The 17,593-nt window shown below is 45.6% G+C and overlaps 1 protein-coding gene across 1 annotated transcript in view; it reads right to left on the bottom strand.

Moving 5' to 3' along the window:
- SLC75A1 (solute carrier family 75 member 1) overlaps positions 1–17,593 on the bottom strand; it is a 182,601-nt gene that overhangs the window by 109,073 nt on the left and 55,935 nt on the right. The window contains exons 4-5 of the mRNA XM_078678564.1: positions 7,964–8,067; positions 1,901–2,059 (exon numbers count right to left, since the gene is read on the bottom strand). Coding sequence (XP_078534690.1) covers positions 1,901–2,059; positions 7,964–8,067 — 263 coding nt within the window. The remainder of the gene's footprint in view (positions 1–1,900; positions 2,060–7,963; positions 8,068–17,593) is intronic.

The raw sequence follows: 17,593 nt of genomic DNA, 5'->3' as shown, positions 1-17,593 counted from the left end.
CTTGCCACCCGCATCAAGTCGGGATCCCCGGATGACTGCTGCCCTCCCTCTATTCTGAGGGACATCTGTCATACTCTACCTGACTGTATCCTCCCCCTGCTAAATTCTTCCCTCTCTTCCGGGACGGTGCCGGGCTCCTTCAAGGAGGCCGTGTTGGTGCCTCTTTTGAAGAAGCCGGGGGCTGACCCCGCCGCTCCGGCAAACTACCGCCCCATCTCCCTTCTACCTTTCTTTTCAAAAATCCTGGAAGCCCACGTCACCACCTGTCTCTCACAGTTTATCGAAAGCTCCAACTTCCTCGAGGTCAACCAAGCTGGCTTCAGACCCGGCCACTCTACGGAGACAGTGATCTTGGCCGTGCTGGACGCCCTGAGGGACGGTGTTGACAGGGGCACCCCCCAGGCCCTGGTATTGTTAGATCTGTCAGCCGCTTTCGACACGGTGGATCACAACATCCTTCTCCGCCGTGTCGAGCAGGCTGGCATCCAGGGCCTGGCTCTGGCCTGGGTCAGATCCTTCCTGACGGGCAGGTCTCAGACCCTAAGCCTGGGTGCTTTCAGGGCTCCTAGAGAGCATTTGCTCTGTGGGGTCCCCCAGGGTTCCTCTCTGTCTCCTCTTCTTTTCAATCTTTATCTTCGCCCTCTTCTTCTCTCTCTAAGGCTGTGGGACGTCACCGTGTTTAATTACGCGGACGACCTGCAGCTTATCTTCTCTCTTAATTCCCCCTCTGCTATTCCCAACTTTCAGTCAGCTATGTCCCATATTCTCCAGTGGATGGGCCATAACCAGCTAAAGTTGAACCCCGGTAAGACGGAGCTCCTCCTTCCTGGTAGGAGCTCCACTTTCTGGGGGCCCCAATTCTGGCCGGTGGAATTGGGCCCTTCTCCCACCCCTGTGGCTTCAGTGAAGAGCTTGGGGGTCACTATTGACTCCGCCCTATCCCTAGGGCCGCAGGTGGCGACCGTGGTCTCGTCCTGCATCTACCAACTGCGCAGGATCAGGAAAGTGGCATATCTTTTGACACCCGATGCCCTCCTGCAGGTCATCATGGCCCTCGTCCTCTCCCGCCTGGATTTTTCCAACTCGATCTACCATGGTCTGCCTAAAACATCGGTGGGCAGACTACAGGTGGTCCAAAATCAGGCGGCGAGACTGGCCTTAGGGATCCCCAAGTGGCAATCTGCCAAGCCCCTTCTCGTCAAACTCCACTGGCTCCCTGTTGCTTCTAGGGCAGCCTTCAAGATCGGCTGCCTCACTTTCAAATCTCTGGCCGGTCTCTGTCCCACCTTTGTAAAATCTCTCATCCGACCCTATTGCCCGTCCCGCAATTTGAGATCTTCCCATCTTCACTTCCTGACTGTTCCCTCTTATAAGCTCTGCAGATCCGGAGGCCGGAGATTTGCATACCTGGCCCCCAAGCTTTGGAACTCTTTCCCCCTCTCCCTTAAAATTTCTAACTCTTTGACACTTTTTCGTAAATCTTTAAAAACTTGGCTTTTTCCCCAATCTGGTTAATTTCTCTGCCTCCTCTACTTCCAACCAGCGCCAGGAAACCCATGGTGTCAGTGCGCTCTATAAGCATCCCTTACGATACGATACGATACCACAGAATGCATTTAGAGCTCACCCACAAATTCTTTAGCCACCAATGTATTCCCAGTATCTCTGTAGCAGGTGCTTCACCCCTCAAGCTACCATATTATTCAGTCTATCTAATAATTAAGTAAGCCATAACTGATTTACCATCACGTTTCCATATTGTAAATGATTTTTGGGGTAGATTTTGTACACCAATAAAGTAATGTAATTGGTTTATTTCTTCATGACGCTGCCTCTGTGACTCCGCCCCTTTCTGCCGTCACTCCCAGTTCATCCCCAGCTCTGACAGAAGTGAACTCACCATTCCCTTGCTGCGGGCCTTCGACGAGGGTAAATCGGCGATGATGGCCGTGCACAGGCTGACGTTCCCTTTACTCAAACCTCCAACCACACGTGAGACCAGAAAGACCAGGAAACTTCTCGAAACGGCCCAGATGGCATAGGATGAGATCAAACCCACCTGTGGAAAGAGCGGGAGGCATCTGTTTATTAACAGTGAACACCAAAACACTTTCTTCACATTTGCAGATATTCAAGGTCAGATTCGGAATGAAGCCTTTGCTTCAATGTAAAGGCAAACACGGTTTATTACACTATACAATTAGCAATGTTGACTTTTCTCCGAAGCGCGGAATTCGGCAAAAAAATGTAACGTCTCACCAGAACCTGTCAACATGTGCTGTCACCGGGTCAAGCGCGCCTGTTTTCGTAAATGTGGCAGAGCTCCGTGCGCATGCGCTCTACACAGCACAGTAAGGCCTAATGCAGCAGCTACGGCACCCACTACACAGACGGGAGCCAATCAAAATGCCCGTCAGGCACTCGCTGTAAAGAAGCAGTGGTGTGACTGTATGACTGGGTAAATAAATTAATGTGTGAGCCTGGAGCGTTCCTAAGAAAAACTAATTTCAGCACTGCAGTATTCACTGTTGAGGTCGAAGTCTACCTGTCAGCGCAGCAGTCTGGCTACTAAAGACTTCTTGGGGACATTATGAAAGCTGACCGAAGAATGCATGCCGTCCATTGCTTAACATTGGCTCCTAGGGAGGCTGTGAAGAACCTGGGCATGTGGTTTGACAACGGACTAACGTTTGAGAAGCAGACAAAAGCTGTTGCCGCTGTCTGTTTCGGGCTCTTGCGAGGGTTGAGACCCTTACTTGTTTTTTTTCCCCCTGGAGTTCGTCAAACCATTGTTCAGGCGTCCATCCTCTCTAGGCTTGACTACGGTAACTCTCTGTATTTGGGTGCCAACAAGGCCAGTATCAAACGCTTACAGAGGGTCCAGAACGCTGCAGCACATCTTCTGGTGGCCCTACCTAAAATCTGCCCGGTGGCACATGTGGTCCCCAAGCTTCATTGGCTACGGATTGAGAAACGCGTCCACTTTATGGTGCTGTGTATCTCACATAAGATTCTGATGCATCAAGCCCCGGGTGGTCTCTTTTGCCTGCTGACACCTTATGTGCCTGGTCGAGCACTGAGTTCTGCAGACCTTGCACTTGTCTGTGCTCCTAGTGTTCGAAGACCAAGGGCAGGGGGCCGTTCCTTCCGCTTTTTAGCGGCAAAACTTTGGAACTCGCTCCCAGCACACATTAGAGCTATTTCCAATCTTTTGGCGTTTCGCAAAGCCATAAAAACTTGGTTTTTTTCCACTCTCTGATGTTTAGTTTTTTAGGCTGTGCTCTCTCGCTCTTTTTATCGGGTCTCTGGTTGCGCTGGGACGCCCCGTTGCTGAGGCAGCCATGCGTATTACAAATCCTAAATAAATAAATAAAGAACATGTGCTTGCATTCGATTTGTTGGCTTTATTTGTTTTAGACTGTCCAGCATGTTTTTTGTCCCTCCCATGGAGCAAAGCCTGTATACTGAATTCTTCCACGAGTGCTTGCTTTCTGTAAACAGGCCTTAACATATTGTTCTTATCTTGTCACATTTGCTGTGCATTCAAAGACATGGAAACGGATGTGTTCCGGGGTTACAGCAAGTGAGCTGGCCCATGGGGCTGGTGTCCCCGGGTCATTAAAGTCTCAAGGTGGGTGGGTGGGATTAAAGGCTCATGGTGGGTGGGTGGGTGGGTGGGGGGCATGAGCCCCCCTTTTAAAAAAAAAAAAAGTAGAGGGCCTGGGGTCCCCAGGGCTTTTTAAAGACATGGGGAAGGAGGAAGGCCGCTCTCCATTATATTAAAATTCTACCCTGTGGGATAGGGTCCCCAGGGCTGAAAACGGTTCAGGGAGGAGGGCCTTCCCCTTATGAATACATTGGGCCTGGGGGATTGTGTCCCCAAGACTGAATATGGCTAGGGGAGGAGGAGCAGCGTACCCACTCCACTAAATAAGTAAATTGAGCCAGAGGGATGGTGTCACAGGGGCTCAAGCAGCTCAAGGACGGGGTCACACACCCCCTGCCCTAAAACAATGCAGAGTGGGCCGCCATTTCAAAAACAAAACAAATTGGATCCTGTGGGAGTGCCATTAGATCAAGGCAAAAATTGCATTTTTTTTTCAATTTGGGTCCCCCTGTTGGGGACTAAGGGGGAAAGGGTATCCATACCCTGCCCCCTTATATAGGTATTTTTTTTATTTACTTCAGGACGAGGGTCTAAGTCTCAGAGTCCTGTAATGACTGCGCGCAACATTTTTCTAACTTTTTATAGCAGCCAATCAGAGCGCTCGCTCCAGTAAGAGTCTGACTTCAGCGGCAGCGAATTGCCTAAAAGGAAAAAAAGCTCACTGGGCCAATTAAAACGCGCTATTTATTTTTAAATTTGGTTTGATGGACTATCGTGAGAGTCCGTCGAACCCAACCATCCGGATATATAAATATTTTTGTACCTTCATTTCTCAAAAACTATGGAATGGATTTACACCAAATCCCATAAAGCGCAATTTGCGGCCCAAGATCTAGCTTCCTGACAAATTTGGTGAAATTCTGTTAAGCAGTTTTTGCTGTAGCGCATAAGGAGGACTCTGGAAAATCATTGGAATTTTGCATTTTGGGATTACCCTTTTTTTCCTCTGCCTCACTTGACGGATCACTACGAAGCTTTCCATGAACAAACTTTTTCAAAAAATAACTATTTTGGGAAAGTTTTATGGAGATTCGTCAAAGTGTGCCAAAGTTATTAGCATAAAAAGCACATTTCCTATTGGAATGCTTATCTAACTATAACTACCCAGTGGGGGCCATCAATGGGTAATAACATTTGTCAGAAAGTAAGGTTTTGGCCAGAAAGCATGCTTTTGTGAATTGGTGCAAATCTGTTCAGTAGTTTCTTTGAGAAATTAAGGTTTACATTTTATAATTATCTAGGGATGCAGGGGTTCCGTGGATCCGACAGATCTCGAGACAAGATCTGAAAGACTGCCACCACATCAACAACGATGTTGTGGTAGCCATCTCAGGACTGACTCCCAACTCCTCAGGACAAGCATATGCAATGCAATCAGTCTCGCATTTGGGGCCTTATGTGCATTTAGTTATGCAGCACATAAGCCTGGGTGCTGAAACATCTACTGTTATTTAACATTGAGGGAAAGTAAGCACCAAACTGCGTGACATGCCAGGAATGGGAACACATAGAGAGAAATATTGCCTTTCAGCTGGAAATGGTATAGTCAAAAGCTATGTTTTTAATATAAAATCAGGGCCTTCGTGGTCATATCACTGAAAATACAAGATTTGAAAAGAATATTATTTTCTACGGGTGGTTGTGGAAGACAATTTCTACGGACTGGAATCTCGAGAATGCTAAAGTGATTCTGGTATTTTACTGACCTCTGCTGGTTGTTTTCTATCAAGAAAGTTAAATAGAGGCAGTTGCCAGAAAAAGGAAAAAAAGAAAGTCCCTCAGCAGAAAGCAATTCTGGTATTTTACTGACCTCTACTGGTCGTTTTCTATCAAGGCAGTTGAACAGAAAAAAAAAGTCCCTTAGCGGAAGCAGACAAGTCCTAGGGCTGATCTCCAGATCCCTTAAAGTACATATGTTATGGGGTATTTGTAGAGCGCACAGCTACTCCACGGAGTGTCCCAGCACTGTCTTGACCCCAAGACAGAGCATATGAGAGACCTAGCAGCAAGACAGCTCATCTACTGTTGGAAGAGCCAGGTTTTTAAGGTTTGCCTAAAGCTGAGTATAATACTAAAGTATATTCAAGAGGTCTTGAATGCTCGACCTAAAAAGGATAAAAAAAGATATAAGGATATACAGATACTCTGCCCCCTAGGCCTGGTAGAGGGGTCTCACGGTTCACCCCCTTGCCATGCACTGTGTATTTCAAGGTTTTGTTAATGCAAAGAAATATGTTATTACTATATTGAACTATAAAGTCACTTTAATATTTGTCTGCCTTCAGTGAATATATATGTGTGTGTAAGTATATATATGTAATAAAGAGGCAAAAAGTAAGTGGAAATGCTTGTTTATGGTGATACTTCACAAAGAATGACCAAACCAACTGTCAAAATCAGACGTTCATCCACCATACACACGCTGGGGACACGCACATGCACAAACAGGGTAGAAAGAGAAAGGAAACTGGGAGAAATGTGACATGAGGGATAAAACGTATAATGAATTAACAGACTTACACATTTCTAGATTCTACATCTTCTCCCAAATACAAGAAACAAATTAGCCAAAACATAGTCTTTGAATCTCAAGGGTGGAGCGGTCTTTCTTCTAGAATGACTTCCACAAGATGTGGTTTTGTGCTTGAGTACTACTTTTGCCAGGCACATTGCTGTCCAAGACAGGCACATCAGAGACTAGAGCACTGAAGGATTCTCTTATGGAGGAACTAACTGCAGATGCAGAAGGTACACTATGTTCTGATCTAGTTGGTTGGACTAACACCATACAAGAACCATACCACTTTTGACCAGTTTCCAACAAAAGTACTGTGCTCTTTCTTTCAATCACATGCAGAGGTTTGCTATACTTTCTTTCAAGAGATTTGCCAAATGCATACTAAGTCCTTACTTGGTGCTCTTCTTGAACACACTCATTATTTCACGCATCCTCCCTCGTTTCATACAAACTAAAACTCTTGCATCAACATTATTTCTTTTGCCAAACTTGTTGACCCATCTCTCTCACACTTTGGACCAAAAGGGTTGCAATTTGGTGATGGCTAGTCTGCCTCAAAGGAGCTTGAAAGGGGTTTTACCTGTTGTGTTGTGTGGTGTGGTGAGATAAGACCACAATCATGTCCCTAGTGCAGCTACTATGTGAACATGTGATTTAAAGGCCAACTGAATAGTTTGCTTAGTAATCCAATTGGCTCTTTCTACATGTCCATTACTCTGAGGGTGGGGTAAAGGGTTGATTTTACATGTTTGTGGCTAGAATTTCAAGAAATGTGGTAATTTCATGGGTAGTGAATATCACCCTATTCGTGCTGGAATACTTTGCAACAAAATATTTGATTGAGGAAATCAGCCAGCCTGGGGAAAAAAGTTACCACAGTCCACCTACGTAAGTAATCGATTAATATTCTAGTAGTGCACATTTTAAGAGGTACTTAACCCATGGGTCCAATTAAGTCAATGCACAGTTTCATCCATTGACCATTCTGGCCATGGTACGGATGTCATGGGACATTTGCAGGTCTCAATGGTTTTGTCAGCAACTATGCACAGCGCACACCTCCGAACATGCATTTCTACATCAAAATCCATAGCTTGCCACTAATTGGGCATGCATTTGTTTTAGAACGTGTCATACCTCCCTGCCCCTCATGAGATACGTTGATACTTCGCTCTTTAAGAGTATTTGGGTATATTAAGACGCCTCCCCAGAACAACACTTCATTCTCTAAAGAGAGTTTATTTCTCACTTCCCAAAAAGGTTAGAGACTAGAAGCTGGAAGCATAGAAGCTAGCCAGAGAGAGTAAAAAGGCTATCCTGTATCGGAGGGACAAACACAAGATTGACAATCTTGAACACAAATAAAAAGTAGGCAAATGAGTCACAGTAAAGCCAACAACAGTAATCAATGGGCAGGCTGCAAGTCCCTGTATGTACCCGGTAAGCCCACCACATGTCTTTCACAATCAGACTGCTTGTTCTGTCAGGTAGTAGTCTCGACCTTAAAATGAGCAACAAAACCCCTAGAGTTCACATTTTACTCTGTAAAATCTTTTATTTTTTATATAATTACATTAGTTTGGCTTTCATGATGGGCAATAGAGAGAAGACTTCACTGTAGTACTATAGTACATTGTCATTCCTTTCTGTCCCAGATGGTTCACAATAATGCATGCATGAAGCCTCAGTTGCCAGCAAGCCACCTCAGCTCTGAGACTGTGAGAAGGTTTTAGAATTAAAATTCAGATTTTGATTAGTGAAGGATTCATAACACTTACCACAGTCATCATCAAGACACGTCTCCTTCCATAGTAATCCGAGGCAGCGCCCGTCAGAGGAGAGGAGTAAAATTGCAAGATGGAAAAGAGGGAGCCAATCAAACCTGAAACAGAAGCATCATTACACTCAATGAGGGGGTCTCTTAGACACTCTTCAACATGCATCAAAACAAATGGTACAACAGAAACCTATTCTGGCCTAGATGCTCCATCAAAGTAAATGGTAGGGATTTTTCTGATGACATGTGCATGTGACACACTAGGGAGGCCTAATCGTATGGTAAATGTGAGTATGCTAATTATTAGAAGGCTAAACTATAATGCTTTTAACATAAAGTAAGATCTTATTGCCATACCTAACTATAATGTCACTTTAACCTTTGTTTTGTTCCCATTGAACTTCAGGTTTTTTTTGTACTCACCTAACTTGAATAAGAAGGGAGCTCGCACAGCTGGGGGTTATCAAGGTAATGTCATTAAGAAGTTGAGTGTGCTGCAAGAGGAAACACTGTCTGCACTAACAGTGTGGAAACCCAGGTACTCGTACACAGCTCACTTAGTTGAGAGAGCACCTCTGCGCACAACAAGAGGAGACCAATACGTCTAGTTCAATTGAACATTAAAGTGTGATGAAGGTCAATCAATATGGAGTTGTCATGAGCTTTCACATTTTATTCATGATTCAAAAGTGAAGTTCAGGTAAGATATCCACAGTTATATTTTTCATCAAACGTTAGGTTTGTTCCAACCAAAACAATCACACATCCCGATGCATTTCGGGCCACGCCCTTCTTCAGGGGAATACTCTACAAAAAAACAATCCAAAAGGAAACAATTCAATCTTGTATCCAAATGTGGCGTACTAAACTTCATTACGTATTAAATATCTAACAGAATGATAATCATAAAAAATCTGGGTGATTATCATGCAAAGGTGAATGAATTAGAGTCAAAATGTGCACCCCCGTAAATAGAAATTGAGAAAAGAAAAGGAAAGATCAACGTGAGGGAGAGATCCAGGTGCCATTACATGTGGTAGTTAAATAATCACCGAGTGTAGTGACGCAGATTAAGCAAGCCCTCATGCAGCCCTAAAGTGCTAATGTCGATAACGCTGATGCCGAAAGTACACGAAAAACGATAGAATTCAGGTAAGGCACACCAAAACCAGAGTGACCAAACATAACCAGATACTGGTAAAGTCCCATCGAGGGTACTTACATTGTGCAATTGTGAAACAAGCTACGCGGAGCGCCGCGAGGTCGGTAATCTATCAGTGAGGGCGTTGTAACCGTGTGCATTAAGACGCCAGTGACCCTAAACATAAACAAGGGACTACGAGTCAGAAGTGACTGTGGAGGAAATGGAGAAAGAGTGGGGGCCATATTGGAAAGGTGAAAAAGTCACAACAACAACTGAAAGTGTAACACATACAGTGACAGAAGTGATAAAACGGTAAAAAGGAAATGAAAAAATAAGAAAATAAAAATGAAAGAACATGAGTAAAGCACATATATAAAAGGATTACAGATAACACAAAAATTCCATACGGTCATTAAGACCATGCGGTGCCATGGTGGACATGAGCCGGATCCAAAAGTTCTCTCTCTTCAAGAGGGTATTTTTATTGTTCCCAGTGATTTTCACTTGTTCAAGTATTTGAAATTTCAGTTGGGCAACACTGTGTCTGTGTGCCATGAAGTGGGTTGCCACACTTGACTTCAAGTTACATGTGCGTATATTACTCTTGTGCTCAAGAATGCGTGCACGGATCTTTCTCTCGGTGTGGCCAATATAACATTTGCCGCACGGGCATTTCAGCATATAGATTACATTGCTGCTGTTGCATGTAGCATTCACTCTCAGTTTAATGACGTGTCCTTTCATAGGGTGTGTAGTTTTATTGCCAGGGATACAGTTCCCACAGTTACTGCAATTATAGCAAGGTTTGAGACCATTGTAAACAAGTGGAGTAGTCATCGAAGTAGATTTGCTCAATAACTCTTTGACATTGCGACCCCTAGTAAAGGCAAACATCGGAGGTTGATTGAATAGACCATTGAAATCCGGTTCCATTGTAAGTATAGGCCAGTGTTTCCGGATGATATGTTGAAACTGGTTAGACATCTTAGAGTGTTTGGAAACCACGACCATGCGGTCAGTTATTTTTTTTAGGTTTTGGTTTTAGTAGTTCCAATCTACCACACTTGTCTGTTCTCTCCACTGCCAGATCCAAAATGGGTGTAGGATACCCACGGGCTTTAAGTCTCTCCAATGTGTTTCTGAGTTCTTGCTTGCATACTTGATCATTAGAAACTATGCGTTTCACTCTGAGTAGTTGGGCAAAAGGTAAGTTGTTCTTAAGGCTGGGCCGATGAAAACTACTATAATGCAAAATGGAGTTCCTGTCTGTGGGTTTTCGATAAATGGTGGTGAACCACTCATTAGGTTCACGATGTATTTCCACATCTAGATAGTGGATGCATTTGTCATTGTAATCCCACGTGAACTGAATACGTTCATTCACATCATTCCATGATTCAAGAAAGTTGACGAGAGTTTCAGCAGTACCTTCCCATAGTAAAAAAACGTCATCAATGTAAAGTAAGTACAATTTTCCATGTTGAAGCCAGCTGTTTTGGCAAAGAATGTGTGATTCTTCAAACACTTTCATGTATATATTAGCGTAGCAAGGAGCCGCCGAATTGCCCATGGCAGTTCCATTCAACTGGAGAATCCATTTATCAAGTACGGTGAAGTAACTATGATACAGCGTATACATAGTAAGTTGCATCAGGAAAACTTTCAGGTCATTATCCAAATCTGAAGAGATTAATGTTTGTTCAATAGCTTCCATACCACCATCATGGGGGATGGAGGTATAAAGTGAACATACGTCCACCGTACACATGATCAAATCAGTATTTTTAAGATCATTCATGATGGGTTCAAGCTTGGACAAAAAGTCGGTAGTGTCACGAACATGTGACCGGGTCTTAAGTACAAACGGTTGCAAATACCTATCAAGACACTTGCCAGTGTTCTCGTGTATACTTCCTCTTGTGGACACAATCGGCCGGAACGGCGGTTGGGTCGGGTGTTTATGCATCTTAGGAAGCATATACATGACAGGAGGTCTGGGATTGATAGGGGTTAGGTATAGTCTGGTTCTATCATCGATGGTACCGTTGTCAAATGCTGCATTGATGATTTCAATCAGTTTTTTGGAAAAATCCAAGGTTGGATCTCCCGGTAGTGAATCATAGATGTTGGGGTCATTTATGTGGGCCTCAATCCGTTGCTCATAAAACGTGGTGTCCATGACCACCAATGCACCGCCTTTATCTGCATTCATACAGGTAATGTTGGGGTTATCAGCCAGTTTTTTGAGGATGTCTCTCTCCTTTTTAGACATGTTCCCATGTTTCACTGAAGATTGAAATGGTAAATGTGAAATTTCCTGTCTGACCAAATTCTCAAATGAATCGATGATCTTGTGGCTTTGTGGTGCCAGGAAAGTACTGTGAGGGCGGAGTCCTCTAAGCATATCTTCCTCCAATGTGGGTGTAGGACAAATATTCTGAAATAATGTCTCAAACGGATATTCCGTACTAATTTGAAGATGCTAACTTCTAGCTCCAAGGTGTTAGATCGGGTGGTGGGCACAAATGATTGACCTTTTTGTAAGGTATTGATTTCTTGAGTTGATAGAGTAGTGGAAGAGATGTTGATGACAAGATTTTCCTCCGATTTTATCGTCGTCGGTTTGTCTTCTTTGGTTTCATTGTTGGTGGATTTTTTCCGGATTCCTCGGCGGGTTTTTCCCCCCCGGGTTCTTCTTGTTGTGCTTGGCCTGATTCTAAAAAATTAACCGCAGAGTCGGTGGATGTACTTGGTGTTTGAGGTTCAGCATTTGGTGTCTCACGGGTTGGCCTTTGTCTGTTGTCATACTCAGATGATGAGGTTTCGTTGCCAGAAAAAGGATTATAAGCTTTGTTGGGGCGTCGGCGGGCGTACACCTCTGCCCAGGTGTACACCTCGCCGAGCTTATAGTCAATAGTATCTCGCTTGAATTTGCGAAGTTTTCTTTCCTGTGTCTCCTTGATGTGTTTGTCAATTTGAATGTTTATGTCTTCCAGTGTTTTGGTAAGTTCCTCAACTGGCATGGCTTCGTCAAGTTCCTTTTTAACGCTCGTTATCTCTTGGGCTAGATCTTCCAAAGTCCTGGATATCTCCTCGACGATCAGGAGGATCAAATCAAGGGAACACTTGTTGAGGATGGAATACCATCGCTCAACGAATTTAACATTATTCTTGCAGAGTAAAGGCTTTAACGGGACTCTCAAGCCCCGGGGGATCCGTTGTGCCCGATGGTACCGGATCAAGGTGCTGGCATGTAATTTCTGGTTGGATTGTTTTTTTAAAAGGTAGAGTAATTGTCTGATGTTACTCTCCACACTTCGAGAGTTCCCTGTGGAAGTGATATCATCTTGAATAAGGCCATAGATTTTGTCTGCATCTGCTGCGGTGAAGGCAAATGTACTCGCCTTGAGGTCGGTCATGCCAGAGACCGAATCGAAATTCATCATCAGAGCGTGCTGAGGTCCAGGAGCAGAAATCAGTAGGTACTAGAATAAGAAGGGAGCTCGCACAGCTGGGGGTTATCAAGGTAATGTCATTAAGAAGTTGAGTGTGCTGCAAGAGGAAACACTGTCTGCACTAACAGTGTGGAAACCCAGGTACTCGTACACAGCTCACTCAGTTGAGAGAGCACCTCTGCGCACAACAAGAGGAGACCAATACGTCTAGTTCAATTGAACATTAAAGTGTGATGAAGGTCAATCAATATGGAGTTGTCATGAGCTTTCACATTTTATTCATGATTCAAAAGTGAAGTTCAGGTAAGATATCCACAGTTATATTTTTCATCAAACGTTAGGTTTGTTCCAACCAAAACAATCACACATCCCGATGCATTTCGGGCCACGCCCTTCTTCAGGGGAATACTCTACAAAAAAACAATCCAAAAGGAAACAATTCAATCTTGTATCCAAATGTGGCGTACTAAACTTCATTACGTATTAAATATCTAACAGAATGATAATCATAAAAAATCTGGGTGATTATCATGCAAAGGTGAATGAATTAGAGTCAAAATGTGCACCCCCGTAAATAGAAATTGAGAAAAGAAAAGGAAAGATCAACGTGAGGGAGAGATCCAGGTGCCATTACATGTGGTCGTTAAATAATCACCGAGTGTAGTGAAGCAGATTAAGCAAGCCTAACTCATCTAACTTGGTCAGTCTCCGGCCAGCTGGTGTGTGCAGCAAGTTGAGTGAGTTTCAAGGGCAAACTTTCAGCAACCAGAAGAACTCAATTGAGGAGATCTGTGTTATTTTGCTGGTGTGAAGATCTGTTATTGAATGTCATTACCTCTCTTTATAATTCTTGTTGGATGCTCAGTAGGTCCAGAGAGTAGGAGTGCATTATTGCCAGTCCCTGACAACTTCTTTAACATGCTTAGCCTCTTTGAATATTTGTGCCTATTTAATTTTGATTAGATTTTAGGGTTCATTTTACATTTTGTATGTAGTGTATTATGTTTTGTTATGTTCATGTCGTTATTGGTGGTTTCGTTATTTGTACATCTGCCTTCAAACTTCTTTCGGTTTGCATTTTTCACACTTTATAATAATAAAGTAAACTAAGCTATGAGTGTGTAGGCAGGCACAGTCTACGTCTGTTCTTGGTGCTAATCATTCTGGCAAGCATCAGGCATAAGACAAGGTAACTTTCAAGTGTACAAAGAGTTCAATAGAGCTTACGGTGACTGTTGTAGGGGTCACTTAGTGCAGTTCTGTGCCTATGTCGGTATAGGAAGTAAGCAGAGCATTCATCCTTTGTGTAGGTCTGCGTTTTATGTAAAAACCAGTTCCAACATGGGGCCTAAACAGTGAAAGCATCCTGATGAAAAGTCAATGCGCCTCAGGCCACGTGTGCTTTAGTTTTGGATGCATCTGAGGGAATATTAATGGTACTCTTACAATGATGTCATGTTTTGCAGTCTGTATGCGCTCTCTTGCAACCGTGCCTACATTTTATTTTTATGTGCTAATTACATAAAGTTTGCGATTTAATTGCTTTTAAGTCACCGAAAATCATGTCTGAAAAAAAATTATTTTTTTTCTGTTAACTATTCAACCAACACAAATAAAATGGAAATTAACATTTCATTATGAGCACAAGATACGAATGTTTTACACAAGCTTTCCACTGTATCACGCGGGGCAGACCTGTCTATACAACCCGAGTTTATTATGTCCTCACACAGAAAGCAGTAACCAAGCAATTAAACGCCAACAGCAAGCACACACTATGAAACAAATACATCTGAAATGTGCGCGGTGCATCTCTGTATTCTGGGACTTGTTGCAGCACGCTTTTATTACACCTCATCGAGGTCACAGGTACATGCAGCATGAATAGTGAAAGATTCAGACAGATTTCTCCCCAAATAAACAAGTCTGAGGCTTTTCCTAGCTTGACTTCTATCCGAGGCTGTGGGTGCGTCACTGCTGCAGCGTGTGCTCAGCTGAGCTGGTCCTATCACTGCCCAGGAAAGCGAGTGGTGCACAGCTGGCTCGCTCTGTAAACAGGGAGAGGAATAGGCCGCTGACGCATGAGCAGCTGCATTCCTGGGCAGGGCAGACATGACACTCCCTCGCAAGTTAGGAAGTTAAGTATTTAAGTGTTTTGCTTTGGCAGGATAATGAAGGTGTTCGGAGACTGACACGCGCTTGGAGAGAGCACAGGAGAGGGGGCGGCGGGGGGGTGGGGGGGAGTAAACATAAATGCACACTGGAAAGAGCTCGAAAACACATGTACTTTGATGAAGTGCTGGAACAAAAAAACGCGGGAAAAATAGTTCCATGAAAGTAAGCAGTGAAAGGGCACAACTAAATTGGCAATGCTCCGGAGGACTGACGGCCACAAAATGTATGAGGCAAGCCATCGAATAAGAATGAGAGTGACAGTGAAGCCAACCAATGGTAGCCAATGGTCGGGCTCCAAGCCCTCTAGTTCTGGGTAAGACCCACTATGTCTCTTTTGCAACCAGGCAGCTGTGCGGTCTGATAGGCTCGACCTAAAAAGTGAAGATGTGGGGGGTTTACCCCTCAAAAGAGAAACACCTTTTTAGGTCTCGCCTGTCGATGCGCATGCGCATCGAGCAAGCGAGACTATGGGGGCTTATCCACTCTTTGTCCAACTTGCAAGGAATCGTGGCGATTCCTTGCAGTGCCCGTGACTTTTAAGCTCAATGCGCATGCGCATTGAGCTTAAAAGCGCGTGCACATGCCCCCAGCCGCCTGCCTTGCCTACTCTCCCGCCCCCTCACTTCTTGATTGCACGGCCGCTAGGCCGTGCCTCCCCTACTCTCCTCCTCCTACTCTCCTCCCCTCGCCGTCTGTTCCCGCACTCCTCCCACAGCCCCGCTCCGCCCCCTCCCCTGCCTGGTCGCGTCGCATTGGTGTAAACATCCAGCCCTTCCATGAGCCCTCACAGAGTCCAGGTCTGCCCGCACATGCCTTTGAAATGTCTCTCAAGGACAGACAACTGCCTACTGGGGTGAGCTAACCCTTTCAATGCCTCTTTGATAAACACCTTTACCTCATCCTGCAGGGGCTCCTCGAGACCCCCTGACATTTCCGCCACTCTTTTAAAGGCAGCTACACAGACTGTTTGGCTTCTGTGTCTGCCTGCTCACTTCCTCTCCTCTTTCCCACATTGCTTTCAACCCCAAATTAAACACAGCAAATTAAGCTTTCAACATCGCCATGCAGACCCAGCCCACAAACATGGTTTATTCTGATCTTTTTTTTAATCACACACGTAAGCCCCCGCTCCGCCCCCTCCCCTGCCCGCCGTGTCGCATTTCTCCTCCCCCCTCCCCTTATCTGCCTTCCCTCCGTCTGTTCCCTCTCCCCGCTCCGCCCCCTCCCCTGCCCGCCGTGTCGCATTTCTCCTCCCCCCTCCCCTTATCTGCCTTCCCTCCGTCTGTTCCCTCTCCCCGCTCCGCCCCCTCCCCTGCCCGCCATGTCGCATTTCTCCTCCCCCCTCCCCTTATCTGCCTTCGCTCCGTCTGTTCCCTCTCCCCGCTCCGCCCCCTCCCCTGCCCACTCTCCCTTTCTATTCTCCTTTACCACTCCACTCTGGACTCCTTCATTTTGTGCTGTTTGACATATTTCTTCTCTCATCCAACTCTTCTGCGGGCTCCCCTACTTCTCACTGTAGTTTGCAACAAATCCATCCTCCTTAAACCGTGTACACCATTTGCCTTTCACCCCTCCATTCCCTCTCCTGTCGCTCCCTTTAAATTCCCCCCTCCTTCCTTTTACTACCACTTTCCCTCTTTGTCACAAAAAAACCCTTTTATTCACTCGCTTTTCGTCTCTTTCTACCCTCCTCTCCTCCTATTCTTTTCCCTTACCCTGTCTTTTCTCCCCCTTTTGTCTTTCGAATCCCACTCTCTCTCCCTCCCCTCCCCCCCCTCTCATTCCCCAACCCATTTCAGAGCTCAGTTCCGGAAGTGCCTCTTGGCAGCCGTGAGCTGCTGGGTAATTGCGCGTTTTGTAGCATTCCCAAAATGCATCTTTGACAGCTTGTCCAATGCTTCAATCTCTCCCCCAAACCTAGTGGGGCAAGTGCTTCGCTGCGCGCCGCAGCGGCGCTCCAGCGCGCCGGTAATGTTTCCAACCCACTGATATATCATAAGCGCCATGTGCTGTTTTGTGGCTGAATTTTTTTTAAAAAAGGGGAGCGGATATTAAACATCATACGGTATGTTAATGTCAAGTACGCCTGGATAAACATTGAAGACTTTGCTCTGACTCCAGCGTGTGGGCTACGAGATAATTAACCTTTTCCAACCATCCCTGTATTTTTTCTGGATGTCCACTTCTACAATGTTAACGGCGGTGCACTGTTCCGTTTGTTGATTCGACTCTGCTGAGATAACACAGCCCCCTCCCCTGCCCGCCGTGTCGCATTTCTCCTCCCCCTTCCCCTTCTCTCTCTTCTCTGACATGCAGTGTGCGGCCCTAACTGAAGTAGTGTAAACCCCGGCGCACAATAGCCAACACCCTCACTCACCCTCAACCCCTCACCCTCACTCACCCTCAACCCCTCACCCTCACTCACCCTCAACCCCTCACCCTCACCCTCACTCACCCTCACCCTCACTCACCCTCAACCCCTCACCCTCACTCACCCTCACCCTCACTCACCCTCAACCCCTCACCCTCAATCCCTCACTCACCCTCACTCACCCTCAACCCTTCACCCTCACTCACCCTCACTCACCCACCCTCACTCACCCTCACCCACCCTCACTCACCCTCACTCACCCTCACTCACCCTCAACCCCTCACTCACCCTCAACCCCTCACCCTCACTCACCCTCAACCCCTCACTCACCCTCACTCACCCTCAACCCCTCAGCCTCACCCTCACTCTCACTCACCCTCACTCACCCTCAACCCCTCAGCCTCACTCTCACTCACTCACCCTCAACCCCTCAGCCTCACTCACCCTCACCCTCACTCACCCTCAACCCCTCACCCTCACTCACCC

This window comes from Lissotriton helveticus, chromosome 2_2 (assembly GCF_964261635.1).
Source record: "Lissotriton helveticus chromosome 2_2, aLisHel1.1, whole genome shotgun sequence".
NCBI classification, from domain to species: Eukaryota; Metazoa; Chordata; class Amphibia; order Caudata; family Salamandridae; genus Lissotriton; species Lissotriton helveticus.
This window is presented reverse-complemented; position numbering and strand designations above follow the sequence as displayed.